At 44.0% G+C, this 18097-nt stretch overlaps 1 protein-coding gene across 1 annotated transcript in view; it reads left to right on the top strand.

Annotated features, from left to right (window-relative positions):
* arid5b (AT-rich interaction domain 5B) overlaps positions 1-16067 on the top strand; it is a 78139-nt gene extending 62072 nt beyond the window's left edge. Inside the window, exons 7-10 of the mRNA XM_085799623.1 lie at positions 1018-1070; positions 2186-2283; positions 12462-12681; positions 14009-16067. Of these exons, the coding sequence (XP_085655749.1) occupies positions 1018-1070; positions 2186-2283; positions 12462-12681; positions 14009-16033 (2396 nt within the window). The 3' untranslated portion in view covers positions 16034-16067. The remainder of the gene's footprint in view (positions 1-1017; positions 1071-2185; positions 2284-12461; positions 12682-14008) is intronic.
* The last annotated feature ends 2030 nt before the right edge of the window (positions 16068-18097 follow it).

Genomic DNA, 18097 nt, shown 5'->3' with positions numbered 1-18097 from the left:
TTTATCACATAGGAGCCGTTCTACAAGTACTCAATATTTATTTGCATCCTTCAGCCGCTTTGTGAGAAAATGAGGGAAAAAGCTAATTTCAGCTTGCCTATCTATCTATCTATCTATCTATCTATCTATCTATCTATCTATCTATCTATCTATCTATCTATCTATCTATCTATCTATCTATCTATCTATCTATCTATCTATCTATCTATCTATCTATCTATCTATCTATCTATCTATCTATCTATCTATCTATCTATCTATCTATCCGTCTTTGTGTACAGTATGAATGATAGATAGATAGATGAATAGATATGAATAGATAGAGCGTCAGGCCAAATACTGTAAACAAAGCATATAGATATAATAGATAGATCTATTATATCTTTATGGTCTGTTTACAGTATTTGGTCTGATGCTCTAAACTGGATTTCCTCGTACTGACACTTTATCGCATGCACTGGCAATAAAAATCAGATCTAATCTAATTTCGCAGCTACAGTCACCACCACCGCGATCTCCGCAGATTTACTTTTCACTTTCAAAACATATCACCAGCTTGTAAAAATGTGGCGCTCAGTTAAGCTACAAAGACTTTACAGAGTTTGTAAAACGAGCTGCGGCCATGAGCAGTTACATCATTTAAATACTGTTTAGATGCTTACATAATCCAATAGTGTAATACATAATATGAAACTCTGAAAGGGGCCCATTCAGCATAATGAGGAGTCCTGTGCTTGATGCATTTATGCTGCTAAAATGCTTAAATGAATGACTTCAGCTTGTCAATGGAGCATTGTTACACTTTGGTATTGTTGCGTTTACTTAACTCAAGGATCTAAATACTTCTCCAGCTCTGTATTCGTCTCCCTCTCTCTGGTGTAATGACTGTATGTGTGTATGTGTGTGTGTGTGTGTGTGTGTGTGTGTGTGTGTGTGTGTGTGTATGACGTCATGTGTTTCAACCCAGGTCCTTTCCCAGAGTTCCTGACTGCCTTGTTTGTCTTCTGTCTCCCACAGTCAACCTTTGGACCATGTTTCAAGCTGCTCAGAAACTCGGAGGATATGAGTTGGTAAGTATTCACATATGTTGCAATATATTCCTTCTCTGTCCGTCGAGGTCCCTCCCTTCGTTCTTTTCTCCGCTCCCTCCCTCCCTCCCTCCCTCCTGATGTCTGCCCTCTATCGCTCGCCGTCTTCCTACTTACCTACCTCCTCCCCTCCTCTCCCTCTGTTCTCTCTCTGCCCTCCTTTTGCCCCTTGAGGCCAGTCACTATTTTCCCAAGAAGAAAGTCTTGCTCAGAGCCACATTTAGTAAAAATGATGCCATTGTTTCAACCCTCCCACCCCCCCACTGGAGTGGAAAACACATGTTCCTCTGCTCTGCACTGGTCAGAAGGAAATTGGTCAAATCGCTCATTTTTTCCCATGTTGGGGATGAAGTCAAATGCACACACGTATACAGCACACATATATCTACACACACACACCTATGCTTATGCACATGAACTACACACACAAGCAGCGTGAGTCAGAAAAGGCACTTGACTTGGAAGCCTTACTTACACCACGCCGTTTATTCCCTCGTTTTTCATGTGCGTCTTGTTTCCAAAGTGAAGTCGACGACGTTTGATGTTAAGTCGTCAAGTGCTCGTTGCTCATGCCTGTTTCTTCATTAGCCGGTTGGTATAATATCATCCAAACAGACAGCCAGGCCCGGGCCATAAACAGGATACAGCTCATATAATTGGGGCTCATATCCTCTTTAAACCCTCATATCTGCAGCTGATTATCTCACGTTTCATGTTGAGGCTTTGTTAGCTTTGAGGCGGCCCAGAGTTTTGTGTTTTGTGTTGTAGCCCGTCATCTGTTATGGGATAAGGGGTTATAGCAGGAACAACTGACTGCATGATGTTAACAGAGCTTATTATGTTAGAGAATTGAGTGTTGAGGATTCAATAACTGGAACATCATGACTCAGTAACTCCCCAAGACCTCAAAATGATGTCAACCACTTATGTTTTTCTCTTTGTTTTTTTTATTATTTTTTTTTATTTCTTAAGTCCTTCTTCCTCTCATATTTTTCCAATTTTCCTCGCTTTGCATTCGTCCTATTGTCATCCTCTCTCTCTCTCTCTTTCTCTCTCTTTCTTTGTCTTATTACTCTCCGTCTTCTCCATCCCTCCAGATCACGGTGCGCAGACAGTGGAAGCACGTATATGACGAATTGGGCGGGAACCCGAGCAGCACAAGCGCCGCCACGTGTACACGAAGACACTACGAGCGGTGAGTTATCATCGCTCGCCCGCTTATATATGACACTCCATTGTTATGCATGCACATGTGGAACGGTTTGCATCGCCCGGCCCCCGGAGTGAGTGAAGTAAAAACCCCCTCACAGCTGCAACAAATATGATTTCACAACGTTGGACACTGCAAGACAAATATTGATCTTATTCAGAGGAAGGCAGTGCACTTCCTCATACATGAAGACTAGTGCTTGGGATAGTTGGCAAATCACTGTCTCCTCCAAGCAGCACTAATAGCATTAAGAAATGCATTCCTCACGGACATAAATCAATTCATGCTGAGGTAAGATTCAGTTATTTTCTTAGGATTAATTGATTAGTTGCATGGCACTATGGAACCAATTAGGCTGTAAACCCCACCCGAGCTCGGCTGAAGAGGATTTAAAGGCTCAAAATGACAGTAAAGTTTTTGAATTATTAACTGACCCACATGGACACACACACATACATATACTCTAACCGCCCTTCCCATCATACATATATGCACAGCAAGCACACAAAGCAGCAAGACAGAACGCAAACAACACTTTAATGTATTCATCTAATCATTCAGTCAGATACTGCAGCATTTTGAACCTTCACATTATAATCGCTCAGATGGTATTACCAAACCAAAGAAAGCATATGGATATGATCCTGAGGGAGCTGTGGGGGTATTATGCAGCGCTGCTGCTTGCATACACACTACTCACGCACGTATGCACGCACAAAACATACACACACACACACACTTTCCCAAGGTTAAACAAATGCCAAATACGATCTCCCCAACAAGAGATAACCAGTCGCTCATGAAGCAGGTCATTCCTCCAGGCCGGTGACCCTCTCCACATCTCTCCGGCTGCTGCAGGGTTCATGCATCAGCACAGCCCAGGCACACACACACATACTTAAACACACACATACACACACTCACACCTGTCAGTAATACAGCAATATGCCAGCAGTACCATATGAGGGAGCCTGGCAGGTTCATATTGTGTCGAGATTGCATGCTGTAAGCGAATTTGCAAGCATAGGCGGCGGCGGACAGAGCGGCTTTTCCAGGAAATTTGTGAAACCATAGGTGTGAGAGTGAACTGTTGTGTTGTGTTGTGTTTGTGCACAAGCTGATAATGTGGCTCTACATGCCCAGTTCTCCCCTCACACCACCTCAAACAGGGACACACTTTTTTAAGGGAGGAGGCGCTGCACATCGCTGTTCCTGTAGTTATACTAATAATAGACACGGTATGACTTTCAACACCTGGCGTTAGAGGTGATGCATACCGTTTCATTGCATCGAATGTGTCTTTGATCCCAGTTTTGCGATCGCTCTCGGGCCTTGAAGTTACTTTGAAGCCAGATGAGATCTAAAAGAAAAAAAAGCTGTATTGTTCATGAGTGTATAAGGTGTAAGTGCGGTGGCAGTCGGAGCAGACGGGGTGGGACGGAGCCGTGTGGGAAGCGCTGAGCTGTGACTGCTGCTGCGCTGGCCTTTCCCTCTCCAGCCACCGAGAAGCAGCTGAAAATAATGCTGAATCAATACAAAGCAATAATATCCACACACTGCAGTGAATATCAGGCTGACAGAGGAGGGGAAGGTGTAAGAGGGAGAGGAGAGGGAGAGGGAGGGAGGGGCTGGGTGATGGGGCATGTGTGTCTAAGTGTGTGTGTGAGAGAGAGAGAGAGTGAGAGAGATCAGCTGAAGCTGAGCAAGTTTCCATTCAGGGGAATAATTTTAGCTGAGCCTCGGTGTTTGGGCTGCTTGGAGGGCAATTAGCTTCATTGTATTAACTCAGCAAACATGGCCATTCTCTCCGCATGATGAATGAGGCTGTTTGTGGGCTCGCTGAAGTGTGTGTTTGTTCCCCAGAGGCGTCTTTGTTTCCACCTTTAATCATTAGTCAATGTGCTACAGAAATATAATTCACGGGGAAGTATGTACAGTGTACAAACTGGAACAGCACTTATGTTTTGCTCCTCTCTCAGAAGGATCACTTCTGATTTGTCTCAGCGGGTCAAAGTAGAGTAGAGCAGGAAATAATAAAAAAAAAAAAAGAAAGTCTCCAGGCTGGTAAGGAAAAGGAAGGAAACAATATTTCAGGATATAATTGCTTTAAATTAAGTGGATATTCTTGGCTGCCTTGGTGTTATTTGGGTTAAAGACTGTGAATATCCACAAGCATTCAGCTCTCGTTTTTTAAATTATACACATTATCCCTTTACAGCCCTAATGGTGAAATCATATGAAATGGTTTCCTAGGAGATGTTATTGTGAAAGATGGAGCCAGCAGCATAATTATTATATTTATGCTGTCCAGGAGAAGGCGGTAATCACTGGTAGTAATGGAGTTACCATAGCTGGGAATTGAACGGGAGATAACCTGAGCTAATTGTCATTTTCAACGTTACTGTTTTTTAGTCACAGAGTGCTCGTTCATTAGTGTGCAAGAGGAAAAAAAAAAAGAAAAAAAAAAATCAATGTAGAAATGTCCAAGCCAAGGTCTGCCCACCGCCGCAGCTATGGGGAAGCTTTAATGATATTTATTTAAACGGTTTCCCGAGATTAGCTGTCAGGGCCCAGCGCTCTGAATTAAAAATGAGGTCATGAAAAAGATGGCATCAATAACCTTGAAATAGACTGCCTTTTGCTTCTGTGCTGTGCCATTTTCTCTGTGCTCTCCCCTCTCTCTCTCTCTCTCTCTCTCTCTCTCTCTCCCTTCTTTGCACTTCATGCTGTTTCTTTCATTATACAGGTCAGCGCCTTTTAACAGCTCCTACATATTTAATCTTCCTGGTTTCCTACGTGATCTCTTGTTACAGAAACATCACATTTCACAATCTCTGTTCATTTTTGCCTCTTACAGATTTTTAATACCTCACCATGCCTTGGCACTCTAATGTAATTGCACAACGGGATTGGTATTGGGGAAGGGGGGGCGGGTTTGGATGTGTGTGGGGGGGTGGGGGTGGGGGGGTGGTATCCATGGCAACAGAGAAGCAATTTAGAATAATTTGCTATTTAAAAACTCTGAGGTTTTGGGCAATAGCGGAGAGAGCGCAGATGAGGTTTTTCTCTTTTTTTTTTGAGATTAAATCATTTCATCTTAAAAAGTATTAGATGTTTGCCAGATGTACTGTACACAGAGTCGAAAGGCCTGTGAAATATTCCTTGGCTCAGATCATGCAGATACGTACGTACGTGTTTCTTTTAAGACAGATGCACGCCTGTTCCAATTTTAGTCGACTAGATGTTTTATTGATTCAGCCTTTATTCATTCCTCCTGGTATCGATGCATTCACTAAAGCTGCTCTCCAGATATATAAAAATACATTTGTTGCCCATAATTATTAGGAAACCTTGAGCCTGTCCTCACACTGAGAATTATAATAGGATCGAGTTTGGAGGAGAGAAGGCACGAGAGATTGTTGTTGTGTTTTGTTTTTTTTGTTTTTTTAATTTTATTCTGCTGGATGCTCAGTATTTTGCACTTGTCAGCATCTCTCTGCATTGTCCTTGCTGTATTGCAGATATGTGAAATGTAAGCGCATTACGTTTTTTAGCTTGTCTCGTCTAATACTGTGGCTCAAACACAGATTTCAATTATTCTGCTCCCTTGTTCTAAAGCAGAGGGTATCACTGGATTGCAATAGGAGGTGGCGGGAAGGGGAGGGGGGGAGGAGGGGAGGAGAGGAGTGGCGTGGGGGGAGTATCACCTCCATCCCCCCCTCCCCCCTCTGTTTTTTTTTTTTTTTTGTCCCCAAAGAGGCAGGGGAGACAGAGAAATTACAAAAACAGTGACAGGCTTTAATAAACAAGTGAGAAATAATTCAAACTATAAAGACAAAGTGGAGAGGAAGAAATGAAGCAGAGAGAAGTTGTGGTATTTAGACCATGATTGTATAATTTCTGTCAGCATTCCTTAACACTATAAACAATGTCTCAACATGTTGTCCGCATCAAAGGCGCAGCCAAATTCTTTGTATATCCGTGACTCCTCTACTGAATCTGGACCTCAGCTTCAGTGGGAGTGCAGCCAAAGAGCTGCATGTTCTTTACACTAAAATAGCAGGCAGCTATTTTAACCTCTGAGAGCTAGATGGCTTCCCCAAGACAAAATGCTTCATTGAGCATTCACTTAGGAAAATCTCTCTTCTTTTTTTTCTCTCTTTCTCTCTCTCTTTCTCTTTGCAGCAATCTAACAAATCACAATATTGGGTTAATGCGTGGCTTTTAATCACAAGGTCCAAGGTTTTCTCTCCTCGGTGGCAATGAAAAATCACAAATTACAGCACCGACGTGTGACAGGCAATCAACTGTACGAGGATCTATTCAAGTCTACTGAGATTAATAACTAGTTCAGTGTAGTAGCAAATTAAATTAATCACATTCTCGCAGAGATTTTCAGTCCACTTCAAGGCAGCAAAGAGGGGAACATGTGCCATATATATTTGAGTATTAATACTTGAGTGACTGAGAGACGTGAGAGTTCCCTTTGTGAGGAATAATACACGTTTGTTTTAAACAGTTAGCGCTCTTGGCTCACACCTGCTATGGCGAACATTTACCACAGGCTGCAGCAGCGGCAGCTAATGAGAGCAAACCCTGGGGGAACAGTAGAGGTCATTTTAAATCTGGTATTTTCAGACTTGACAAAGGACTTAAGTTTTTCATACATTCCTGCGCTGCACTCCTGTTTTAACTGCATGAATGGGGGTCACCTCAAGTGGTTTGGCTTCTAGACAAAAGAGGGGCTTTGAGGCATGAATCCAAAGCAGAGGGACCGGCTACAATGTCTATTTATCCCTCTGCTGGCATCTTGTCTCCTCTCTTTTCCTCCAACATTTCTCCCTCTCTCTCTCTGCAGCAGTTATTGTTTTCTCATTGTGCTGATGATGCTTAATCATTACACTTAGATGTGATAAAGATTTGATTTTATCTTTTTTTATTGTATTCCCTTTTCCTCACAGGCTTGTAAAAGTCATTTTCTTTCTTCCAAATCTTTCTACAGCCCCCGGGGCTTGTCCACCAGCTCTTTAAATAGTTTCTTTTTCCTTTTTTTTTTTTTTTTTTACACATGAAGCAGCTCTTGTGATCTTAACACAACACCAGCTAAAATTAATTTCAGCACGGACGGGAGGGAAATTGTTGAAATGGAACAGCCTGCAGGCTTTTTCCACTTATTTGGTGACTTAGGCATTTCTTGGATTTGAGCACTCTGCTTGTTCCTGTAACACAAAACTCAGATGAGAGCAGCACATTGCTGGTAAAGTCACCTTGTTTTTGCCAAGTTGTCTTTTTTTGGGGAGGAGGGGAGGTAGTAGAAGTGCTTTGTGTGCAATCTGTTATTTCAAAGGCAAAGACATGCTCAGCTGACATTTGTGGTTTGATGAATTACACCGGTATCAGTCAGATATCAGATAAAACACATGTTACATGTATCAACCATCATTTCTTAAGCTCAATTACACCAGGCCTCTTCTATCTCTCCTTATTCAACCTTTAATCTCCTCACTGCATATTTTAGTTGCTTGTTATCAACATGGAAAACGGCTGCTTAAACAAAAGCCGGGTGATAAATTGGCATGAGAGGAAGTTAAGTATTTATTGACCTCATAAAAATGTTGCCTCTCCTGCCTTAACCCATAAGGACCCACGGTGACACGGGTGTCACACCGCCTTCAAGTGCCCTGGAAAGCCCCTTACACATATTGATGTTGAACTTTTAACTGATGAAGTCCCTAAGTGACATCTACTCAACATCCTGGTGCAGTCACATGACTCTCTGTGAATCTCTCTATCCATGACAACATTTCCAAGATGGTGGCCAGCAGAGTTGGCACATTTCACAGAGGCAGCTACTTTTAAAAAGCTTGCTTTCTGTCAATAAAATAAGCCACCACCCATTTCACAATGCAAATCCTTTTATAACATGTCCCTTGTTGTATTTAACCTGTTCTGACCTCATTTTTTGAAGAAACTCATATAAAACAACTTAAGAAAATATTGCTGTGACATATACGTCACATCGGGCTAAGGCCTTAAAAAAGTCAGGAAAAATACCATGTGACGTCTATGTCACAATGAGAAAAATGGGAAAGAACTGCTCAATTAAATTAGGTGATTCAGATATTTTGAATTAATATACTCTATGTTGTTCAATTTAAAACATAATTTAAAAATGTTAACATAAAAATAATGTCAAATTCAATCAATATTTAATAAAATGATATATCAGTCCAGAAATTGAACCACAGATTTAGCAGAGACACTCTTCTCAGTAAATTAACAAGATTTTAGTATCCCATGCTGGTCCCATATTAATGTAATTATGCTTTTTTGCTGTATTTTTTGTAACAAAATAGGATACAGTGTTCAGGATGTACTGACGATCATCAGACGCGTAATAGATGTTGTATACAGAACAACAAATACAGCAAAGAAGAATGAAAGCTTACATAAGAAAATATTAGGAAACAAATAAGAAAAGTTAACTCAGTCAAACAGTCATGAACCAGGTTTGAGACAAGGGTTCTGGACTGCTGTACTGATGGGAGAGAGGGTCCCATGTGGTGCATTGTGACAGAGGGACGTTTTACCAGCTCAGTTCTGACGAATGGAATATGACCCAACAATCAGTTCTGTGAGTTGGTACCAATGTTTTGTGATTTCATAGTTAACAGAGATGATAAATAAGGAGACAATAACTGTGACATGGCTTTAAAAATGGATAAAAACCAATGCTGTTTTCCCCTTACTGTCAGAAATGACCAGCCGACATTTTGATAAAGAGTGCCGTGATGAGTATTATATGAATCATTGGAAATGAAATGTAAGGCTGAGTAGTAAACAGCATCCTGTGGAATCAAAGTGGAACTAGCAGCTCTTCCATAGATGTCATCTCCATAGTCTAAAACAGAGAAAAAATAGTGTCTCCAATTTTTTTCCTGTGGTGAGTAGGGAAACGGTGCTTATTTCTGTATAGAAAGCCAAGTATCGTTCTTAGTTTAGCAATGAGGGTGGTGATATGGTGCTTAAAATTAAGACAACTGTCCATCCAGATGCCAAGGTATTTGTAGTTGGAAAGAAAATTGTGGTTGCACAGCTTTTAAGGCTTCAGTAACTGGTTAAAGCCTTCAATATGAGGCAATATTCGCATTTCTATAGTGTTTGCCCTTTTTTGTTGTGAAACTTGTCTTAAAAAGGTGTTAATAGTAACCAGCAAATTTGTAATTTTGATATATGTTATGGAAATGCAAATAAAAGGTCAAATTTGTGTTACAGAGCAAAAGAAAATGTCAAGCCCATTTATTTTCAAGTGACAATTTAAGTTACCAAAAACGCCCGATGTGACATATATGTAACATTCCAGATCTCTGACAATAGGTGGCGCTATTTTAAAAAAAACTTCAAAAATGTGTTCCATGCATTCCACTTGGTCTGTGTTTCACCCCACTTAATTTTCCTTCAAGGATAAATGGGTCTGGGTTCTTATGGGTTAATGAATTTTTTTTTTCCCTGTAATCTCTCAGTGCAGCACACGCCCCCTAGTGGCTCAGATCATTAACTACAGCTGGCTTCCCTTCAACTAATGCAGTGTCTGCCAAGCTCAACTCCTTCCTTTGAGGAAATTGCTACTTATATAAGTGGTATTGTATTATGAGTGCTATATTACATGATCATGACTAAGTTTTTTTTTTTTTTTTTTATAACCAGAGAGTTAAATATGGATGAATGAATGACAGCCCTGTGAGCCTGAACCTAAACTGTCTTGCTGCTTATTCAGCCATCTGCGTAGATTTACATAAAACTGTAAAAGAAAAAAAAAAGAAAGAAGGTGTGTGGTGAAGAGAGAATTAATCATTCCATTTAACGGGCTGCAGTTTTCGTAAGTCATCTTGTATTCATTAAGAATAACAAAGCAAGTAATTGTGACAATGTCGGGAACTTCCTGAGAATGGATTTCTTTTTTTTGTAGTTTCCCTACTAACGCAGCATCTTAGCTCTTTGCATTTGGAACTATTTAAGGCTCCAGTAATTTCCCGGGCTCAGCTCTTACATTATCCCGGGCCTGTGACTCTCCCCCGTCCCACCCCCACCCCATATTGACATTCCATAAAGTTGACCCTGGCCGAGGCAGCCATCGCTTTCCCACAGATCACTGTGATAGTGCTCAGTCCCTGGTATAACTGCATTAATGTGCCACTTTTTCAAACCCCCCCTGTGCTTTGATCACCATGTTAGTACAGCTGGACATTTGCACATTTACATGTTGAATACACATTTATTAGCCAGATGAAATCAAATCCACCTTCTCCTTCTTCTTCCTTTTCTTTTTTTTAACAACATTGAAACAGTTATTCTGCCTCTCTGCCTCTCTTCTCTGCTGTAATTCCTAATTATTCCGAGGTCCTAAATTTAGAAAAGCCTGAGAACCACTTCCCCATTTGTAATAAATACCACGGCTGCTGTTTTAAAGTTTAACAGACTTCATGTTTTTTGTCTCCGTTTTCTAGGATTCCTCATCCCCTCATTCAGAATCATTGCTTCTCTTCATTAACATGTCATTATCCCCTCTTTCGCTCCATCTCTCCCTCTGTTTCTTTTTCCTTTTGCTCTCTTTCCCTCCCCTCTTCTCTTTCACAACCCCTTTGCTCTCCGTCTTTCCAATAAGTCACATTTAATAGTACATTTCCTTTCTTGGCCTGGGGCCTGGTGCCAGACCAGCTGTATGAAATGTAGTTTCACCGCTTTCCCTGCCAGCACTTTTGTTCAGAGGAAAAATAACAAAAAAATCCCACAGAGCCTCTTGAACTCTCTGAGGCTTTTTTTTCTTCCTTTTGAAGAGGAGGCGAAACAGCTCTTGATTCATTGTTTGTTTTACCGCCATGTCCCTTAAAAGGAATAGTGCAATCGTCTCTTGTCGTTTCACGAGGAGACCTTATTTTTTTCTCATGACTGAGAAAGTCATGTTTCTGTCTGGCTTTTATGGATTGTTATTGTAAAAAACCTGACAGTGGAGCTGGATAGATTTTCAGAGGAGCTTATTGAAGTCAGAGTGTTGTAGTTTTTCAGTTGTCTTGGTTTCCTCTTCCACAACGTTTCTTATTTCTGGTCTAATGCCAATTTCCATTTTCTTTTCTGAGCAATAAAAGTCTAAAAGTTTCCCTCGCTGGTTTCTTCGTGTCATTATTTTACACATGGGTATTGTTATGTTATCCAGATCTTAATGTTCCCATTAGTTATGACATCAGATTCGGAAAATTGACTTGGGAAATTTTCAGGAGAGAAATAACAGCAGTCAAAAATAGTTGAACGGATTTTTTTCTCCCTCTGTCACCTAGTATGGACTTAATTAAGCTGAGGCATGTGCAGCTATTCTGCTTTTAATCATGTCAAACTGTACAAACTTAAGCTGTTACTGTTACCATCTGAAACATTTTTATCTCTGCGATTATTCAGATTAGTGTATGAAATTAAATGTCATGAGCAGTGAGGTTCCTTTAAACAGTTTGATTTCACTTTCTTCAGACATTTTTACTCCTTTTTACTCCCAGATATATTAGTTTTATACACCCACACACACACAGACACACACAGACACACATTCTTCTCTCTCAAGGTTAAACTAATACCTAATGTGATCTGTCTCAGCAGGAGATAACTGGTTTTTCACATTCCCTCTCTCTCTCTCTCTCTCTCTCTCTTACACACACACACACACACATATACGCACACACACATTCCCTGGCAGCCATCTGAACCTGGATTTCCCCTAACCTAGTTTAATTACAATAGGATTGTTAGTGCTTGCCAGGTATTTAAACAAGGAGGGTTTAAAGCAGTGTATTTGATACACTGCATGCCTGTGGCAAAGCTGCAGCTCCTTCTGTTTTTGGTATTAACAAGCAAAATACTTGAGTGGTTTATTGTAGCCTGCTGTAATGTTCACTTCTTTCTGGTGTGGGGGGCTCTGACAAAGCAGCAAGGTGGTTCTCTTCAAAAATATGTCTCCTGCTCCACATATTTGTGTGCGTGATGAAGCAAAAAAGAAAAAAAAAGAAAACATAAACGCTTGTTCCTCTGTAAAGCGTGACGTGACATAACACGATCCAACCGTAGACTCATCTGCATTCCTGTGTCTGCATTCTTGTCCCCCCTCCCCTCCATAGGCTCCTCCTCCCGTACGAGAGGCACATTAAAGGTGAGCAGGACAAACCCCTCCCCTTGGCCAAACCCAGGAAGCAGGACGGCGTCCAAGAGAAGGCCTCAGGGCCCAAAGCCAAAGGAGCTGGGGCCAAGAAATTGAAAGCCCCCAACAACAACAACAGTCCCAAGCTGGGGAGCAAAAAGGACAGAGGGGAGGTGGTGAAAGGCCAAGAACAATCACAGGTCAGTTGCAGACGGCTCCCAACTGCTGCCTCATCAGGATTCAATTATGCTCTAAATTCACTTTTGTATTGTGCTTCCTCATCGTCTCGAATTCCCATTGTCTCTGAAATAATAAGTTGACAATAGGTGCGTTTCCATTACGCCTAGAAATGGGCAAAACCTAAATATCACAATTAAAAACTGGTAATGGAAACGCCTACATTTCGAAAAACCTCTCATATCGCTAAAACATTTGGTGGTTTTTGAGACGTATCAATATAAGAGTCAGTGTATCGCGAAAGTGTTATGGAAACACTTATTTCGGTTCGAGAACATCACACAGCTCATTGAACTTAAAGCAGAAGTAAGCGATCCGGTCGTTTTGGCTAACTTCCTGTCAGCCGATGGAGTTAGGAGTCCCCGCCCTCGTCCCTACGTCACCACATTCACGCGCATCCCTTGGCTGCACACACAGAGAGGACCGCCCCTTTATGCCGTTCTCTCTCCTCATTGGATAAAGGTTGTAGGATACAAGGAAAGTTTTCTCCTCGGCTTACAGCAGAGCAGAGTGACTGACAGACCCGTGTTTCAGACCTAACACTCTATGTAAGTAGCCTCGTAAACCAGCCTCTCGCGGAAATGCATTTCATTTCATTTCTCGGGAGAGTCTGGCCTCATTCCCCCTGTAAGCGTTTGGGGTGGGCGGGAGCTGGGCAGGAGTAGTAGCGTTGACAGATAACCCCATTCAGCCAATCAGCAAGTTGGTGTAGTGACGGGGCTTTGCACCAGTCGGTCCCTGATTGGCCAACGTGCTGTGTCAATCACAGCGGGTGACGCTGATTGGCTCGGCCTTCTGAGGGTTTCAGGCCAAACGCTTACAACGGGGATGAGGCCAGACTCTCCCTCAGAAATGAAATGAATTGCATTTCCGGGAGCGGCTGGTTTACGAGGCTACTATATAAGTGATTGCTGTCGGAAGATATAACTATTTAAGACTTATACACAAACATTCCGCTTACTTCTGCTTTAACCCTTTGTCTTCTGTTAAAAACAATAACAGCAACAGCTGTAGCGGCAGCCGAGATCGCTGTCCCAACACCATGGAAAGGCAAGACGCTTACGTCCATATTCCTCAAAGTGAAATCTCGCGGGATGAGAATTTAAGAGAATTATGGGATATTGCGAGACTAGACTTTGCGAGAGTTACAGCTCATTCGCAAAACACCTTTCAATGGAAACACTTGCGAATAGCAATTGTGCTTTTTCGAAATTTCTGAAATATCGCTTTTATGTTGCGAAAACCTGTAATGGAAACCCAGCTAATGACTTTTTTTTTTTCTACATGCAGGAATCAAAGGGGATCGAGGAGACTCATGAACTGTCCACAGCTGTAAAACAGGAGGTGGTATCTTTGAAAGACGAGCCCATCATCATCGAGGAGGAGGAGCTACACGTCACCCTGAAGAAAGAGGAGACCTTGGCGGTGGAGCCGCCACCGTCGTCTTCGCTGGGCCCCAAAGAGCCGGACTGCAGAGCGGCGGTCCACACGGGGCCACTCGGCCCGCAGCCCGAGTGGAGGCAAATCAGTGAGGCCCTCCAAGCCAAACTGACCTGTGAACAGCAAACAAACGAAGGGCATTTCATTCCTAAAAGCCCGTACCTGCCTCACCGCTGGGATCAGAGCAAACCCGCCGGACACGTGGCTCTGCCCGAGTCCTCGTCCAGGGTCAAAGACTCCATAGAGAGTCACGGCGGCCGAGTGGGGAAGGTGTTGCCGATGTGTAAGCAGGCGGACAGACAGTGTATAGACTTGAGCGTTGACTCCTTCCCCGAGAAAGAAGACTATGGGCTGGTTAAGAAAGAGTCTTCGCAAGCCCCCACACAGACGGCCGCCTACTGCAAAACCAGTCAGGGCGTCATGTCGCCACTCGCCAAAAAGAAGTTCCTCTCGCAGGTGTGTGAGTCCAACCCTTTCTCCTTCACCTCTCCCGCCCTTCAGCCGCCGCCGCCGCCGCCGCTTTCCACAGCCGCCTCCTCCTCGCTCCCTGTCATATCAGTGTCCGAGAGGGAGAAGGAGAAGAGGAAGGGTGAGGAGGAGGTGGGAGCGCAGAGGCACGGCGGCGTGTCGGAAAGCATCCAGGAGGTAGCGCCCATTTTCAGACCGTCGGTCATCCAGCACGCCCAGAGCAGCAAGCCTCACCAACAGGCCGCCACGGAGAGGAGCGGGGAGCTTCCCGAGTCTTACAGCGGCCGGTCGAGCCATCACCTTCAGCCTCAAGTCAACCCGCCGTGGCAGCCATATCTCCCCCGGAGCCACGGCCCGGACGGCGTGGAGAAGAGCGGGGAGAAGCTCCTCCAAGGCCCGGCGGCGGCGCAACCCCGGAGCTACCCGGGCGACTGCTACTCCTCGCCGCACCTCCACAGTCTGTACCGGCAAACGGAGAGCTGCCTGAGCCAGGAGCGCATGGTCGGCTTTCCCAACGGAGAGCGGCGGGAGCACTACGGCAGCCGGGAGCGCGAGGGCGGCCAGGCCTTCGTCTGCAGCGGCGGCGGTCTGGAGCCAGAGGGCTTGGCGTACAGATCTCACTACAGTGACAGGACTGAGAGCAGAGAGGCCGATGACGAGCCCAGAGACTTCACTATTTCTAAACCGCTCTCTCAGAGGGTGTCGTCCTTCTCCAAGCCGCCCTTCTGCAGCCTCCCGTATCCCATCATGCACCAGGGTTTGGATTCCCACCCGAAGGCGTGCAGAGTTCCTCCCATGACCATCTCTCCTCCCAAACAGAGCTCGGTGGACTCGTCGCAGTCGTTCCCCAGCCCCAAACCCTCGAGCGACTCGCCCCTCACCATCCCCATCCGGCCCAGCAAGCGCAGCCTGGCGGAGCCCGACGGCGAGGACGCGCCCGAGAGGAAAGTCCGCGTGGTGACGCCCATCCACCCGGCCGGCTCCATCCGGCGCAGCGACCCGGAGGAGCTGAAACCGGCCGAGCCCGCCCACGCCGTTCACCTCAACAACCACCTCCCCGAGGGCCACCCGACCACCGCCTTCCCCCCGCCGCCGCCGCACCTCTACACCGGCATGTTCCCGCCCGGCAGCCTGGTGACGGCCGGCGGCCCCGACGGGCTGCAGCAGCACCCGGGGCTGCAGTACCTGAAGAGCCAGTCGGCGGTCTCGCCCCTCATGCCGTCGCTGGCCTTCCACCCCATGATGCTCCACCGGCAGCTGCTGGCGGCGTCCGGCCCGAGCCCGCACCACTTCTACCGCCACCCGGGCGGCGCGGCGCTGTACGGCGACCTGCTGCACCACCTGTACCCGCTCTCCACGCTGCCGCCGCCGCAGCTGTCCTCGGTACACCCCAGCACCAGACTGTGAGGGAGCGCGAGGGGGGAGGGGCCGGTTTGTTCCTCCTCCTCCCTCCCCCCTCCCCCTCTCTCCCTCTTTCTCTCTCTCTCTCTCTCTCTCTCTCTCTCTCCACATCCGCAGAAAACTTTTTCAGCTTGTCTCTGTCTCTCTGTCTCTCTTTTGCTCGGGGATTGTGGCTCAGTCGAAGGAAAACACTGATTATTAAACTTTGGCTGATTACAAACTGATAAACTCGTCAGTCGGGCAGACTGAAAATTCCATTTTTCTTTTTTTATTTGTGTATGCATTTGTTTATATACTTTGCACTGTTCTTTATTTTTTATCACCACTTACTGTATCTTTTTTTTTGTTGTTTTTGTTGTTGTTTTTAATGTTTGTCGTTGTATCCTTATTTGCACAATGCTCATGTATGTGTATGTGCTCAGTCACGAATCAGTTTGTCGCTCTCAGTCACCATGAGTCAGGTTGTTGCTCTGGATGTGTGAAAAAGGTGGGAGGGCAACAGAGAAAAGCCATTTGTTTACTGCGTCTGAGGGCTAAACTTTGTTGCTTCAAAACACTACAACAAGTAACAACGTAAATGCAATTCTTTATATTAAGTAAGAGGTGCGTTCACCGTGGCAAACGATGCTCAGCAGTTGTTTAGCGCGTTATTATTATTATTATTATTATTGTTATTATTATTATTATTAATTACACTCTTAGGCAGCAGGTTGTGGTGATGTGTCTGTTCAACGTGTGTCTCCATGTTCAAGCAGGACTCCTTGGAAACAGACACAAACACTCACTGCGTCACACGAAATAGTCTCATCGTAACATTCAGAGGTGCTGTGTGTATGACAGATGTACTGTAGACTCACTTTTTACTCACTTCAGGTTATTTGTTGTGCGTTTTCAGTTCAGATGCGGCAAAAAGCAGTCGTCACGTTGGATCTGTTGACAAATCACCACTTCTAAATTGAAAGTAATTTGACCCCAAACCCCCCCTCATCCTTCTTATCCTTGTGATGAGTAGACTGTAGCAGCTTGTTTTTTGTGTCTGTAGGACCAGCGTCATGAAACAGCAACGTCTGCTGTGGAGTGCTCACCACAAGAAATCAGCATTTCATTTCATTTTTTTTATTTTTTATTCTTGACTTGAAATCTTTTTTTTATTTTTTATTTTTTATTTTGGTGAACAAGCTCTTTAATTACAATACGCTGAAAAAAAAAAGACTCACTGTATGATTTAACAGGAATGTTGTCACTTAGGATATTATTGCTTTGCAAATATCTGTGCCTTTCGCGGTCTTGGATTAGAGTTAGCACTACAGTTGTTAAGGTTTATCTTCTGTAGCAGGGTAGGAATATTAATATTACTGTCACTTCTTGTCTGAAACGCAGCACACAGACATTCATACAAATACAGAAAAAAAACAACAACATACATGGCACACTATTGACACCAGACTTGATTGGTATTAGGCACAAAATGTAAAGCGTTTGTGCTTAAAATAACGTACTTTTACTCAGCTTAACTGTGTCGAGCAGTCGGTTTATAGAGGAACCTCAAAAAAGATTTACAGATAGTTGATATTGACACAGGTCAGCGTCTGGCATCCGCAGGGCATGTGTGCTGCTGCTGTATGTGTTTTCTAGCAGTGATGAAAAGGTACCAGACTCCATAAAGTATGCTTACCATGCTCCATAGCCCGAGGTAGCGAGACGACACCTGCTCTGGCTTTTTCTTTTTTACAACCACTATAATTGCAATCCAGGATAGTCGAAATACACAGTGAACATGTCTGGTGTTTCAAAAGAAGAAGTAGAAGACGAAGAAGAAAAAAAGCTGTAAATGTCTAAATGTGTAAAGTTTTACTGAATACTTAGATAAAGACATTCATTTCTGATTAAGTACTGTACATTGCTGTGTGTAGGTAAAACTGGCATTAGTGCTGGCTCCTGTACAGAACATTCATACGGGATCAATTCACGACAACCTCCCCCCACCCCCCACTTCTCTCTTGTCTTATTTCCTGTGTAAATAGCACTGTAGATAGTACCGCGTGGTTGTTATCATATAAACTGTTATAA

Source organism: Trachurus japonicus, chromosome 15 (genome assembly GCF_045865225.1).
Source record: "Trachurus japonicus isolate A0001 chromosome 15, Traja_1.0".
In the NCBI taxonomy this organism is placed as follows: domain Eukaryota; kingdom Metazoa; phylum Chordata; class Actinopteri; order Carangiformes; family Carangidae; genus Trachurus; species Trachurus japonicus.
This window is presented reverse-complemented; position numbering and strand designations above follow the sequence as displayed.